Below are 15521 nucleotides of genomic sequence, written 5' to 3'. Positions count from 1 at the left end.
ACATGCCATGGGAGAAAGACAATTTTTGCACTTGATTTTAAATACTACAACTTAATTTCTGTCTGTAGCCACACAATACTAGTCATAATCTGTCCATGGACACAGAGAGTTTCATACCAGGGAGGGAAGATAGAGGAAATGTGCTCCAAAGTGGCAATCTGCTAGCTGCTTTAGAGGTTATGCATTGCTTTATTCGTGTCCTGTACATCCTTTCCCCTCTCAACCACATACCAAAATACATTTTGCTGTGCACTTTCTCCCTTTTGCCTCAAGTATCTTGTCTCCCTTCAGTCTTTTTTTTTTTTCCTAAGCCAGACAAACTCAGTTCTTAAAAGATGTTCAATATAAGTCATGGTTTTTTAGACCCCACCTAGTTATTCTTTCTGTACTCTTCTAACCTTCTTCAGTTGGACTATCTCTTTCTTGGAATGTAGGGTCTGCACAAAGACTCCAGTTGAGGGTCTGCCAGTTCCTATGGAAGTGGTAGGATTACATCACATTATCTTACTTAACAACTGTATGAAGTGTGCTTTCTTCACAGCATCATGACCATATTATTTCATGTTCAATTTTTGCAAGAGAAGTGATGAAACAGAAAGAAGTGTTAGAGGGAAAATGCTTGGCATTTGAGGATTTCAAAGTATTTTATCAGCATGGATTAATGATTCCTATGCCATTCCTGGGAAAACAGATGTTATTTATTCACTTTTTACAGATGGGATAACTGAGGTGTAGAATTAATACGCTGGTACACATTTTTACAGCAATGTCTTTATATTCCAATGAGGTATCAGCCAGTTCTTACACTACAGGTAAAAGGCATTATCCCATTGCCAATAGGGAAGACATTGCATATATATGACATTTTCCTTGATACCTTGTTGACATATCTCAGTTGTAATACGCAAGGCTTACCAGGTAAAAGGGTAGATTTGGTCCTAGTCTCCATTAATTAGTAGGCACTTTTTGAGACCCAAATAGGTGTGCCAACTGGGAAAGCTTCTGATGGGTTTTGATGGAGTTTTATGTAGCTAGGTGATGGATGGATTGATGCTACCAACTAAGTAGATAAGAGTCATCACTTAACAGTAACTTGTAGTCACTAGCGATATAGAGTGGATTTAAATTGGAATTTGTATCTTGAAGTTGCATCTATCTGTATTTTGCTTTTTCCTAAAGGAATCAATCCCTAGGCAGCAATCAGTTTGTCTCCAGGAACCTCCATTATATGCTAATGTGAGCTAGAAATGTCTTCAAGAAGATGGGTAGAGCCTTCAGGGGTTATATTGTAACTGAATGAGACCTGTGATGCTATAAAAAATTTGCATTGTAAGGATATATTAGTGAAGCCATTAGCCAGAGTCTGAAATAATGTAATACATTTCATGTGCCACTGTCATTTGGAAGATGGTTGATCTCACTCTTGCATGCTTAATATTGTTTTTCAGCGAGGACCTCTCTTCTTTATCTTTGTTCACACTAACTTTCCCAAATGAAGCAGAGGCAGTGATGTGTCTAGAGAAAGCAACAGGAGACTAAAATTAAAATGGTATTGATCTCTCTGCATATTCCTCCCATGTTTACAATAGCTTAATTGCCTTAAGACTAGACGGGACCGCTTCTGCCACTGAGTCAGAAACATGTGCTAGAAAGAAACTGTTCTCCTGCTTGTAGGTATATTTTGGTGTCACTCTGAAATGGCTGCTTCAGAGTTTCTGAGATTATTTAAGCCACAGGGTTCATCTGGAAGATCTGAAATTATTTGAGACCTCTTACTATGACAACTTCTCATCTTTCTTTAGTGCCACATCTGCAGCCTGGGTGGGGATTCCCAAACTGAAGATTGCTTAATATAAGAAAGTGAGAACTACAAATGGGGCAACGCAATGGGAGTTGCTTGGATTTTATGTTTCTTTTCTTGCTAGTTTGGAACTTCCTGAGGCATAATGGATGTGGAAGGCTCACTTGAAACATGGAAAATACGGGAGCTAGCAGTATTATTTGTGTGAATTATTTGTACCTGCCTAAGTTTGTGTGTTTGATAGTATTCTGTCTGATTACACAAGTTAAACAGTATGTGTCCATAAGAGGGAAAAAAAATACCATCAGAGCATTAAGCATTGACAGAGATAAGATACCTCCAGAGAAAGTACCAGTGCTCATTACAAGAACAATGAAGGTGCTATTAATCAGGAAACCCCTACCCATCTAGTTCCAGCCATGCTAAAAGATTTATTTTTCTGAGGTGGGATGAAGGGTGGGCAGCAGCTACGGAAGTTGAGTTTCTGGCAGAGAAAATGCAGCATTATAGCCCATCTGTCTGATGGCTACCTGGAGCACATCAGCAATTACAAAGGAAGAAGAAAGCTTACACAAACCTGACTTCTGTATGCAGACGTTACTTATTTTGACCGTTTTCTCTGGTTGTGTAGTAAAATGAATAAACAATGAGTTTACTGTGAAGAAGCTGGAGAGAACAAGAGGTTGTCATGCTGATCAGTTATGAGTCACAAGATCTCTGCAGGAAATTTCTCTTAGAGATGCTGGATAGAGCTGATGCTGTCAGATACGCAGTTGGATAGAAAAGGGCTGCAACTTGGACATCTGCCCAAAAGATTTTACCACTAAGGACAGCAAAAGAATTCAAACCTCTGAGATTTGATATAGCGAGGGACTGCAAAGGTGACTATAGACTCAGTAGCTGAATAGGAGGCTGAAAATATAGCACAAATACCGTAGGCTGAATAAATGTCACATAAAGCTGAGTTTTGAGGTAGTTATTGGAGCTGGATGTGGATGGTCAGTTTTTTTGTTTTGTGAGTATGCTTGTGCTTTGTTATAGAATTAAATGGTTTTTCTTTGTTGGATTATTTGTTTAAATAATTTTAATTCCTTGGCAGCTGTGAATAGACATTTGGTTTTCTTTAAAGAAATGGAGGAGACATTTCACTTGCATTCTTACTCGAGCTTTAGGGTATTTTCTAAGGCTATTGTTTTTTCTACATTTCCCTTAGCATACATTGCAAACACTGTCTTTCTGAGTAGAATGGAATTTGGCGTTTCTCAGGACCAGACCTTAACTAAGGAAGGGAGCTGCTTCCTCCAAAAAGCACTTCTTCCCTCTCCCTCTCTCTGATTTCAATCTGTGGCATTAGGTGGGAGAGAGGAAGACTGTCATGCCTCCAGATACCATGTCATCAGACAGCACTGGTAGCTTACTTTAGACTTAGGTGTCTTAATCTATAATTTATCAATTACAAAACACCTTCAGCTTTTAGTCATTAAGTATTAGCAAACTGGTTAATAATGTTCTTGCTTCCAGCTGCCCATTGCTAACATTTTCACCCTAGTTGCAGTCTACAAATCCATCTAAGCAATCTGTCTAGATTGCCCAAATATGTTTTTTATTACTATTTATTTTTCCATCAGCACCCACACCTTGGTACTGTACAAGTTATAAATTAAACCAATAACCCTGCCCTGAGGAGATTGTGTCCTGGAAGATAGTCCTGCCTTTCATAGTTGGAATTTTTTAAATGAAGCTCAGAGTGAAATGCACTGTGAGGTAGAAAGGGCATATTTCTTGCCTTTAAAACACTTGCTCCTGAGTTATCTTGGAAACTAGGCAGTGTCCTGAGCACTCTTTGTTCTCATCAAAATAATACAGATACCGAGCCACCTTCAGTAGTGCTTGTATCTTTTATCTAATTTTTCCATCAGACCATCTTTTAGTAAAATGATGTGCATTGCATTAATGACAGTATCAGGAGGGCATTGGACTGCAACACAGACAGGGAATCAGATATACGGGCTTTTGGTTATTGCAGGTGATTTATATGTCTTGTATGCAGTTCTTAGGTAGGGAGCCCTTCTACTGCACAGACCCAGGCTACAGATTGCGGAATAGTGGGGCTTATCTGACATTTTTAGTTTATGAATTTGGTAGTGAGGGGAAGGAAAACCACTACCTAGGCTACTACAATGGAAAATGGCAAAATAATAGTGGTAGAGGTTTTAAAAGCTCTTCTCCCACCCAAAGGGAATAAGAACAAATGTATGAGAGTCTGTGGGAATTGCTGTGATAACAAAATGAGAGCAGTAAAGAACGAAGAGCTACTGCCGTTGCTGCACAAACATTGAAAGGATCCCATTTCTGAGCAGCTCTATGCAAGTTACACAAGGTTAAATTGCAGCTCTGTCATTGTCATTCAGGCAGGCTGCAGTAATTTTTTCCCAGTAGTAGTTATAGTAAAGTGAATGATTTTTTTTTTTTAACATCGGATAAGTCTCTTTGAAGCTAGCACAATTAGCGGCTGTGGGAAATGAAGATCTCTGATTAACCAGAAGTATGCTGTGATGTGGGTTATCTTGTAGGCCTTCCAAGTGACCTGACCTTCAGCTGAAAGGCTGTATCAGTCAGCCCGACCAAAGCATGACAGGAGCAAAACACTGCTGGTAAATACTTCTATGTCTGCCAAGGAACACCACAATATGCTTTTGTCAGTCCCAAATGAAAAATAAGGACACACAGCATTTTAAATGGATCATTGCCACATGTGTGCCTCCATAGCACTCACATGTCAAGTCCAGGATAAGAAGGGGATCAGGCCCAGCCAGCATGGGTTTACTAAAGGCAGGTCCTGCTTGACCAACCTGATCTCCTTCTATGACCAGGTGACCCGCCTAGTGGATGAGGGCAAGGCTGTGGATGTTATCTTCCTTGACTTCAGCAAGGCCTTTGACACTGTCTCTCATGGCATACTCCTTGAGAAACTGGCGTCTCGTGGCCTGGATAAGTGTACTCTTCGCTGGGTGAAAAACTGGCTGGATGGCCGAGCCCAGAGGGTTGTGGTGAATGGGGTGAAATCCAGTTGGCGGCGGGTCACAAGTGGTGTTCCCCAGGGCTCGGTGTTGGGCCCCGTTCTGTTTAATATCTTTATCGATGATTTGGATGAGGGGATCGAGGGCACCCTCAGCAAGTTTGCAGACGATACCAAGTTGGGAGGCAGGGTCGATCTGCTTGAGGGTAGGGAGGCTCTACTGAGAGATCTGGACAGGCTGGATCGATGGGCTGAGGCCAGTCGTATGAAGTTCAACAAGGCCAAGTGCTGGGTCCTGCACTTGGGTCACAACAACCCCATGCAGCGCTACAGGCTTGGGGAAGAGTGGCTGGAAAGCTGCCCGGCAGAGAAAGACCTGGGGGTGCTGGTCGACAGCCGGCTGAATATGAGCCGGCAGTGTGCCCAGGTGGCCAAGGCGGCCGACGGCATCCTGGCCTGTATCAGAAATAGTGTGGCCGGCAGGAGCAGGGAGGTGGTTGTTCCCCTGTACTCGTCACTGGTGAGGCCGCACCTCGAGTCCTGTGTTCGTTTTTGGGCCCCTCACTACAGGAAAGACATTGAGGTGCTGGAGCGTGTCCAGAGAAGGGCAACCAGGTTGGTGAGGGGCCTGGAGCACAAGTCTTATGAGGAGCGGCTGAGGGAGCTGGGGCTGTTCAGTCTGGAGAAAAGGAGGCTGAGGGGAGACCTTATCGCTCTCTACAACTACCTGAAAGGAGGTTGTAGTGAGGTGGGTGCTGGTCTCTTCTGTCAGGTGGCTGGAGATAGGACGAGAAGAAATGGCCTCAAGTTGAGGCAAGGGAGATTTAGGTTAGATATTAGGAAAAATTTTTTTACTGAGAGGGCTGTCAGACATTGGAATAGGCTGCCCAGGGAAGTGGTTGAGTCACCATCCCTGGAGGTATTCAAAAAGCGAGTGGACAGGGTACTTCAGGACATGGTTTAGCGGGCATGGTTAATGGTTGGACTTGATGATCTTGAAGGTCTTTTCCAACCTAAATGATTCTATGATTCTATGATTCTATAATTTGCTTCCTATGCATTACTGTGCTGATTTGGTTATCCTTTAGGTGGGAAAGGGAAAAGATGAACATGTCCATCTACATAAATCCATGGAGACAAAATAAAGGGTACACAAATACTTGTGTGCACATTTGCAGCTCACACTTAAGAAGGGAGATGAAGCAAAGGACAGGCTCTCAGCTGTTCAGGGAACTTAGGCGAATTATTGAGTTACTGTGCTGAAGGGTGCCTTACACATGAACAACAGTAACTATTGGTGTGCTTTTACCTCACAGCAAGTGCATGGTAACAGCCATTCACTTAACCCTTAATGAAAAAGCAATAGTCTCAGACTTTAATTACGAGTTAGGTGGTGAGAACCATTTTATTGACCAGAGTCAAGCCACCTAGTCCCACTTCATATCTCATGTTGCATTTAACCAGAGCTGGGAGAGAAACTGCGTATTATTTTTACTGGTTCTGTGCTTAATGCTTATGTAGTATTTGGCTTTTCTTTTGTTGCTCTAGTTCCCCAGTTTGAAACCAGGTGTAACTACGTGAAGGCTACACTTGAAGAGTTTTTGGCGTGGAGTTGTGGGCAGCTGTCTTGTCTCTCTGGACCATTCAGTTGTTACGAGTACTCCAAATATTGGGCTTATGCTGACTACAAATACATTGCCAGGATATTTGAAGACAAGCCAGAAATTTTCCAGGTAAAGCATTAATATTATCTCTTCCTAGTTTAATCATTGCAAATTATCTAGTGTAGCTTTTGAAGCCTCTAATGCTATCCCCTCTCTGCTCCTTTGGCCATTTATTTTAAAATTTTGAAATAAAAGCTATTGGCTCTCAGGCTAATGGAGAACTAGTACCAACTGGCAGCCATCTAAAATTCTGGGTCTCCTTATATGCTTAAAAACATCACCACAAGTGACAAAAACAACTACCACATTGGCAGCACTCCCCTTCCCATTTAGCCCAGCATCATTTTGTGGCTGGGCAGGCTTGGGGAGCACTGAGTTCCATGTGTGACCTCTGCAGCTAAACACCTTCCCTACACCTCTGCTGAAGGTATGGAATTGAGGTGGGAATAGGGTGTGGATATGACAGACAGCCGGCAGGTCTGGCATGTTGCAAACTTGAGACCCTGCTGCTGCCCCAGACCCACCTTACACCTGAACAGTACCCACATTCACAGCTCCACTCAGGAGAGAGGATTAGATGGCATGGATTCACTTGTAGCAACAAGGCTGTAACATGGTTTCACTCCCCGTTTTGCCTTGTGGCTCCTTTTCTCGAGTAGTACAGTTCCTTCCCTTAATATATTTAGATTAACTGTTTGTGAGGAGGAGAGATTCTGAGTCTGTGGGATTATTATAACTTGATTGTCTGTGGAGGCAGTAAAATACCTGAAGTAACCTGTCCATGGAAGTACATAATCTATAGTAATTTCCAAATGCAGGTATTAGGACACCTACCTGGGATATTTTCTTTTACTTTCTTCATGTCTATCTGCGATTTCAATGTATCGGTTCATCTACATTCCTGCTACTTCTCCTTGCAAATTGTCAGAGGGCAAAATTAAGGATAGCTATACAAAAGGTGTATTTTTTCAAAAGATGTAAAGAAAGAATAGTAAATGAAGCCTTATTCATTTCTATACTTTCAAATGTGAAGGTGGAATCATAATTCCCTGCAAACACCGTATCAGTGGGATGACAGACAGTACGAACTGATAAGCCCCCTGAAATTAATTATTTCCTCAGAAAGCATTTCCCATGCTCCTTATATGTATTTTATTCTTTTATACCAGTAAAATTAGTATTTTTCAGTGCGCAGTCTTTTTGCAGACTGTCTCCTTTCCTGACCCCTGTTCTGTGGGTCAGAAGGTAAGGTTTGGGCACAAAGACCATCTTACCTTTCTTTCTCCCCTCCCTTCCTAAACACACTGAAACACAGCCAGGATCACATAAACTTGGGCTGCACAACTCTGATACTGGGTCATGTTGTTTGAACTAAGTTGGGAGCTCTGGGGATGTTTCAGGCTTCCCCAGATTTTTGAGTGACTTCCTCTCTCTGTGGTCCTGCTGTGGTCTTCTCTCTTTCTGCCTCAACAGACAGCATTTTCCTGTGTTTTATGCCACAAGGTAATAGCAGCTCGGAAGACCTGAACAGCCTGCTGCTTTATTCAGTCAATAAAAACACACTTGAAGGAAACGACCATTTTCCTCCCTCCTTCTTCCCCTTGTTCCCATTCAAGAACAAAATTGAGGCTCCAGGAATTGCATTTCTGTGCAGGTGTCACGCCACAACCTCATCACCTGACCTATAACAAGCAACAGATTGTACCGCAGTTTTAGAATAGACACATGTAATGGTTATGCTGTGGATTTTTTTTAAAGCAGAATCTGGGAAGGAAAAAATCAATGGTGTTATGCAAGCAAATATGGTGTATGTCATCTGCCGGTTTCACAGGCATGGGAGTGAAATGCATCCGTCAGTTCCAGACTCATATGGCTTTTGAAACACTGCTACACAATTTATACCAGCCAGAAGAGTTCTTTGTAGAAATTCTCTTCCATTCTTGTGTGAATTTGATGATAACCCCTTTTTTCTTTTTAGATTTTATTTAGATTTACGTAAGGTGATTTGAAGGGGAAAAGAAGGCCAACTGCACTGTTATTTATAGTGATTAATAGGGCCATTTAGAAGTTGTTTGAAATTTAGATTGCACTGTTTATCATTTACAGTTGTGTGGGCTAAGGTAATGATTCCATTATTCTAATCTATGAGCAGTATCTAGCATCTTACATTTTTTGTTCAGTTGATATTTCATTACAGAATTTGAGATATAAATCAGAAGCAAGATATATGCGTGAAGTTTAAATAGAAATGAGACCTTTTAAAGTGACATACGGGTACAGATTAACTTCATTATAAGCAGCAAATGAAATAAATATAATTCACAAGTAATGTGCCATCTGTTATGGTTGGAACACCTTTTAGTGCGTTTCTTCTTACTGTGGCTTTTTATTGTAGAAAAGGAACCCACTGTGACAAGATTTCAGTAATCCTACCAGTTCCTTTTCAGTTCATTGGTTAAAAACTATTTTACCCATAATCACTTCAACTATTTACTACAGCTGCAGCATTTTCAGAAAGTTCTTTTAAATCTAATATTGATTATGTGTGCTTTCTTTCCACTTAAATTGTAACAAAATACAAAAACTATTTAGGTGTGAGATTAAAGTGTAGAGATGGTGTTACGCTTAACTTTATCACTGAAATAGTTGTATTGGATTTTAAATTTTATGGCTGCTGAAATCTATAGGAGCAACTTTTTCTTTTTGATTTTTTGCTGCCTTTGACAAATGTTTATATTACACTTCTCCATTTTTTTCAAATGATATCTTTAAAATCAATAACTCTGAAATTCAAAATCTTGAGCAACACCTAATTTTGGGGAAGGGTATCGCTCATTTTGAGGGTTTCCTGATACAGAGTCATGGTGAAGTCATCCTTATAATAATGTCTAGCTGTAGTTTTCCTCATCCATAGATCTTAAAAAAGGATAGTCATCCACCTGTCTGCAAGCAGCTAGCTTACATACTTAAATTAGGAGGCTAGACTCCTATTTTCTCTTTATAGACAGCAGAAAGAGAGAGGCTTTTCCAAGGCGTGATTGAGAGTGCTTTGACAAGAGCAGGAGCCAAGCTTAAATTAGGTTCCTAAAGTTAGGTGATGTGAATGACCCCAGAGTGCTTTACTGAAACGGAACAAATACTGTTATCTTCCTTTCAAGATGGGAAAAATAAAGCTCAGAGATGAACTGATTTGCCTGAGACCATCAGGAAGCCAGGAATTGAGTTTCTGTTTCCTAAGGCTCAGTCCGGGGCTCCAGCCAAAAGGAAGCAGTACCTCTGGCCAGTATACTTCAAGCGCTTTCCAGTAAACAAATGATCAGGCCCTGCAGGTGGCAGGGTGAGCTACAGAAACATGGGAAAGCTTTATCCAAGCTATACAGAGCCATCCTGCAAAACCCTTGAACTATCTGAAAAATACCTCACTGTCCCTCTTGTTCCAGCTGTCATCCCCAGGGGATTACTTGTGGGAGGATCAATGGACTGGAAAGCTCCAGGATCACGTTCATAACACATGCATACCTGTTCTGCCCTTTCTCACCCAGTAATCAAATTGTTTTAAGTTCACTGCCTCCACAGTTGCAAAGGCAGGAGAAGAATATGTCCATTAAATAATAAAAAACTTTAAAAAAACAGCATACCACTGGGTCAGAGATGGGTTAAAGTCTGCATTTCCAGAATACATGGAGAAAGCTGAGACAGGAGCAAAGAGAGAGCAAATATGCCACATGGATTATCAAATCAGTTTGAAAAGGGAATAGGGATTTTTCCTTCCTTCCATTCTTTTTTTAAATGCTCTATATCAGAATTTTTCTAAAAGCAATCCTGAGCTTGGGTGAATGGTTAAGAGTGGAGAAAGGAAAAAAGAGTGAAAAGAAGGAAGAGAAGCCACGTGTGGCAATGAGCAGTTGGGCAGTCCTTCTGTATAGCAAATGGGCGACTTGAGTGATATGAAAGACCAACATGAGAACTGGAGACAGAGCTCTGGGAGGCTGTGTAGTCAGAAAAAGAAAAAAAACAGCAGAAGAAATGCTACTAGAGAGAATTTTGGAGGAAGGAGCACAGGCCATGCATGCAAGAACCCCATCAAAGAGCAACAGCTGCAGTGGATAAAGAGCGACTGAACAGTGGAGGGGAAGACAAGAGACTCAGAGAACTGAGGGTAGGATGTGAATCAGTTCAACAGCTTACATAAATAACCTTTTCATTGCTGTAGGATATAAGGTGGTCTGACTTTGGTTTTCCTGGAAGAAGTGGAAAAGAGAGCACGCTGTGGATTGGTTCTGAAGGAGCAAACACCCCCTGCCATTTGGACTCCTACGGCTGCAACTTAGTGTTGCAAGTACAAGGAAGGTAACAAGTACATATACATACAACAAATACAGGGGAAGTTACACTGTGCTATAAAGTTCGTTTTGGACTCTTGAGCATTAATTCTAGGTCCTGATTATGTAAGTTTTCTGAGCTCTCAGCGATTGAAGAGCATCAGAACTATTTTATAGGAAATGGCAGAACTTCGGGGGGTTGGAGTTTGACTGGGTCATGGAGGTAACAATTTTATTCTGTTTGAGGAAGATCTTTGCTGATCTGTGTGTTATGTGGTCCAATAATAAACGTTTTAGTCTTCCTAGTAGTTACAAATTCAGGAATTTGGAAGTGGGAGATAAAGAGTTAAAAACAAAAAGCCCAGAAACAAAATAGAAATAAACTACTTTAGACTTTTACAATATTCTCTGTGCAACAGCCTCTAATAGCCTGCTAGAATAAATTTAAAAGGGGAACATCAGGATGGGAGCAGCCAGCTGTGAGCAAAGTTGAAAGAGACATTTAAGGCTCCAAACTAATTTTGGAGCATGTAGCTTTGTTGCTGTATCTTTCTGCCTGTTTGCATGCTGTCTTCCCGCCCCCCCCCCCCCCCCCCCCCCCCCCTTCTTCTTCTTTCCTTGCATATTGGCCTCAGGGTTTTTTTGTTATCTATTATTGCTAGAGTAATGCTAGAGTAACAAAAGAAGTTGCATGCATTTTTTAGGTTTGAGTGTATAGAGTGGAAGGAGTAATTTGCCAGCAGAATTTTAATGTGGTTAATTACTCTAACATTTTATAGAACAGTAAAATTATGGTGGTCTTGTGATTAAGGTGCAGGACTGGAAGTCAGGCATGCTGGCTTCTATGCTGGGCAGTGCCACAGGTTGACTGGCCTTAAGGCCCAAGGCAAATTATCTGATCTGTAAGAAGGGTAACTCTGTTTAGCTCTCAGGTGGGTTTTCATTCATGTTTACAAATAGCCTTGAGATCCTTGGGTGAATGTGCAGCAGAGACACTCTGGAAGCAGCCCTCAGCACTGTGCTTTGCTGCAGTCAGTCCTGTAGACTTCAGATCTCATCAGTAAACATTATGCATTGAAGTCCAGACACTTAAGTGTATTTAGGAGCCAGAAATCTCATTGAAAACCATGAGACTTACATGCCTAAATATCTTCTAAGGATCCACCTAAATACTGGGTACCAAATAAGTACAGTAATCTAGCAGACATGATACCTGCCCTGCCTCTTTGATCTCTACCTTCAGGTGTTGAACTTGAGCCAGAGTTCCAGCATCACGTAGCAATTTTGCCTGCCTTCCCAAGACACTTCCTCCTCCTCTGGTAGAACAAAATCCTTGTTCCTCTCAGGGAAAGAAGCAGCCAAAAGCCTTTGCATGGCCTGAAAAGACAAAGTTGTTTTCCTTTCAGAGCAAAGCCTATAAATAGATTGCAAACTTCCACAAGCTTGTGAATCCTGTGCTTTTTCAGAGCAGAAAGATTCCCTTTTGAGACTCACAAACAAGACAGGCTTTGTAACAGAATATAAGCTTATGCTAAACTTAAATAGATTTGCCTTTGCAGAAAAGCCAGGGATGACTCCTTAGCCCTTTGTTGCTATCTTGAATGTCTTCCTTGCATCCCTCAGGCTTCTTAATTTTTTGCTTCATGATATTGCTTTGTCATGAGCCTGCAAGATTAACCCATGAGCCTCCTAACCTAGTTATTCTCTGCCCCTTCAGAGGGTCTATCTTGGAGGGCAAAGTCAAGTTGCAATAGGGCTTGAGTTTCAGGAGAACTATTTTTTTGTGCTTGCACCCAGCAGTAGCTTTGGTAATTACCAAGAAATGTCAGCAGCCTATGGGACTTCCATCTGTGCCAGTCTCTGCAGTTCTGGCTATCCTGCTATTCCTGGGTCTTCTGGTTTTGTGCCATTTGGTTGCTTTTCTTCCATTTTCAGATCTGTGACTTAGAACTGACAATTAGAAGCAGTAGGCAAAAAGCAGGAAGTGAGTACCGAGGAAAGGGACAAAAAGAAAAGATCTCGCTAGAGTCTGAAACAAAGAGAAGAGCTGCACAAATTGTCCAACTGTGCTGTAAAACTTTTCCATTGCTTAGTGCATGGGTCACTGTTGTACTGATTGTCTGGCACCTTTTCAATGTAATAAATTCTCTCTTTGTGTATTCCTTTCTGGTTATTTCCATCACCTAAAGTACTGCCGAGTAAAACTCCTCTTTCTAAATAACATATGTACCTGCTAAGATATTTCATTTATAGTACCCATAAAACTGGCACCACCAGTTCTGGCATATTCTTTTTTCTCTCCTTGATCTGGTCTATGTAACTGAAAAAGAAACATTAGCTCCTAAGGACGAGGTCCGTGTCTCAGCTCTGCTTGGCCCTGCACTGTGGTGTGTTGACCCAATTCTCTGGGCGCATAGAGAGCAACCTGGAACACGAGTGCCCTGATGAGCAGAACGACCCTGTCCTGCTCCATCTGGGCATTTAGTCACACCAGTGAGTTCTTAACCCCAGTGGCCCACACAAGCCACATTCTCATCATGTGGTACTAATAACACAAAAAAATACAGGTGTTTCAGGATGCTTATGTCTGCGAATGTCTCTGGTTTTTATTTATGCCATCTGTCGTATAGAAGCATCAAGGTGAGTTTTACTAAGAATGAGGGGTTTGCGACTAACAGCCAAGTAGGTATTGTAGGTGAAGATAGGAGACAGAAGATCATGTCCATACCCCTTTACGATTACCATTGTAAACACACAATGCCCTCCTTTTAAAACATGGGTGCAGCAGCTATTCATTCCATGAATGAAAGTACGTTGTCTGTAACAAAACTGTTTCCCCTGGTTTATAGAGCAATTTTTAATGCTCTGAGCATCTGTAAATGCTGCATGTTGTTCTGTAAAAGCGAGGAAAGAGGAACCAGATGGAAGAGCTTTTTTTAAAAATTTTATTTTATCTGCCTTTTAAAAATAATTTGTGAGAAGCTGTAAATCTTTTCAGTTAAAAATTAAAAAGTGGAATATTTTAAAAACACTTTCAGGAGACAGCCTGTAAGCACTGCCTGTGTTCTCACTGCGTAGGAGATTCACACAGCAAGGCAGATTTATGTTTTATTGAAAACCTTGCTACTGCCTTTAGTTCTTTGCTGTAACTGACATGCACTGAATACATTTTTATCTTCTCTCTATTTTCAGGAAGAGATGGCACCTCTTCCCACCTGGTGACACCAGTTTCCTTTATCCCACCAGGATCCCTTATGAAGAATCCAGCATATTCAGCAAAGTCAACGTTGCCAACCCTGACCTGAAACGCTTTCCTGAGTTTAGGAACACAACAGCCCATGTGGTTACACTCAATCCAGGACAGGTACCATTCACATACGAGCTTTGCATTACTTTAAAGATTCTAGTAAATTGTTTAACTGGCTAATTAGGGGCTAGGAAATCTTAACAAATTGACTGTGGAACTTCCCTCTACCTACAGGCTGCACTCAGGCTTGATACATTTCTCTCAGCACAGGAACTTCCTTTGCTCACAGTTACTTTACTAGCCCTTTTTGTACAAAACCCGCAAACATTTGGAGAGTTAGTTCAATCAGCTGCCCAATTCCATCACAGTTCTTGCCATCACCTCCAATTTGTCTGCTTTAAAAGTTTCTTGAACAGTACTCTAACCTGTCTACTCTGAAACCAGTATGTTCCATAAAATGTGTTTGATTAATGAGCGTGTAGAGCCAACAAAGGAACTCATGTTTTGATAGTGAATAACCTTCACCAGGGAACATTGGCCCAACTTGTTGCTTTAGTAGCAGGGTATTATAATGATGATACTTGCATTTAGAGCACACACCATCCAGAGGTTTCACAGTGCTTTACAAGGACGTGAGGATATTATTAACCCTGTTTTACTGAGAAAGTTCAGTTATAAGTGCCTGCCTTACAGCCACACAGGCAGTCAGCAGCAGTATGAGAGTAGGGCTCAGGACTCTTAATTCCTAGTCTTCTGCCGTAAATAGCGTCCTTCTTTATTTAATCAACATGGTCTGTATTTGGAGTCTGAATTACCCTTTTTCATTTGTTCAGCAGTGCATGTCCTTGTAAAGCACCCCTGCACATCTCAAACTGTCAGGACTTTCCAAAGGGATTCTGCAATGTTCATTGCTCTGACTGCTTAAGACGGTGGAGTGGCTGCTTGTAGTGCCTTTTCACCCTTCTCCTACCAGATGTTGTCCCCTCTTTTGACCTGTCAGCTGAGCAACCTGTGCTAGTTCTCCTTTGCCCCTAGCTGGCAAACCCACCTGCCTTCAACAATTGGAAGAACTGATTTTTGCTAATCTAGCTAATTTTGAGGAGGCAGAGTGAGGAGCGCTCCTGTGAACTGGTGAGATCGCAGGCTGGAGCAGGATAGTTTTTTCCAACAAGAGGATGGTGTCTATTGACTGGGAAGAGTATGCTATTCTGCTGGTACAGTTGCAAATGGGGAATCCGTGATCAACCTTCATTGTTTGCACTACATTAGCTCCTAGTCATACTCCTAAAGTAAATTATTAGTTTCACATTCTACACTTTGTGAGGTTGCAGTGTTCAATAATTTAAAGCACAAAGAACAAATTTTTACTATTGATAAAAATGCCACATCCATTCAGCACTGTATTATCCATGATCCCCAACACTAATTCAATTTATAATCTCCTTTGGAATGATCAAGTATGGTAGTA

The 15521-nt window shown here is 41.4% G+C and overlaps 1 protein-coding gene across 4 annotated transcripts in view; it reads left to right on the top strand.

The window, feature by feature from the left end:
• The window catches only part of HSPBAP1 (HSPB1 associated protein 1), a 39942-nt gene that overhangs the window by 13648 nt on the left and 10773 nt on the right, over positions 1-15521 (top strand). For 3 of the 4 annotated variants that reach the window (XM_030016878.2, XM_030016879.2, XM_041124075.1), the window contains exons 3-5: positions 6369-6553; positions 10698-10834; positions 13999-14170. In XM_030016878.2, coding sequence (XP_029872738.1) covers positions 6369-6553; positions 10698-10834; positions 13999-14170 — 494 coding nt within the window. The remainder of the gene's footprint in view (positions 1-6368; positions 6554-10697; positions 10835-13998; positions 14171-15521) is intronic. The other variant, XM_030016880.2, reaches the window with a different exon arrangement.

Source organism: Aquila chrysaetos, chromosome 6 (assembly GCF_900496995.4).
Source record: "Aquila chrysaetos chrysaetos chromosome 6, bAquChr1.4, whole genome shotgun sequence".
In the NCBI taxonomy this organism is placed as follows: domain Eukaryota; kingdom Metazoa; phylum Chordata; class Aves; order Accipitriformes; family Accipitridae; genus Aquila; species Aquila chrysaetos.
This window is presented reverse-complemented; position numbering and strand designations above follow the sequence as displayed.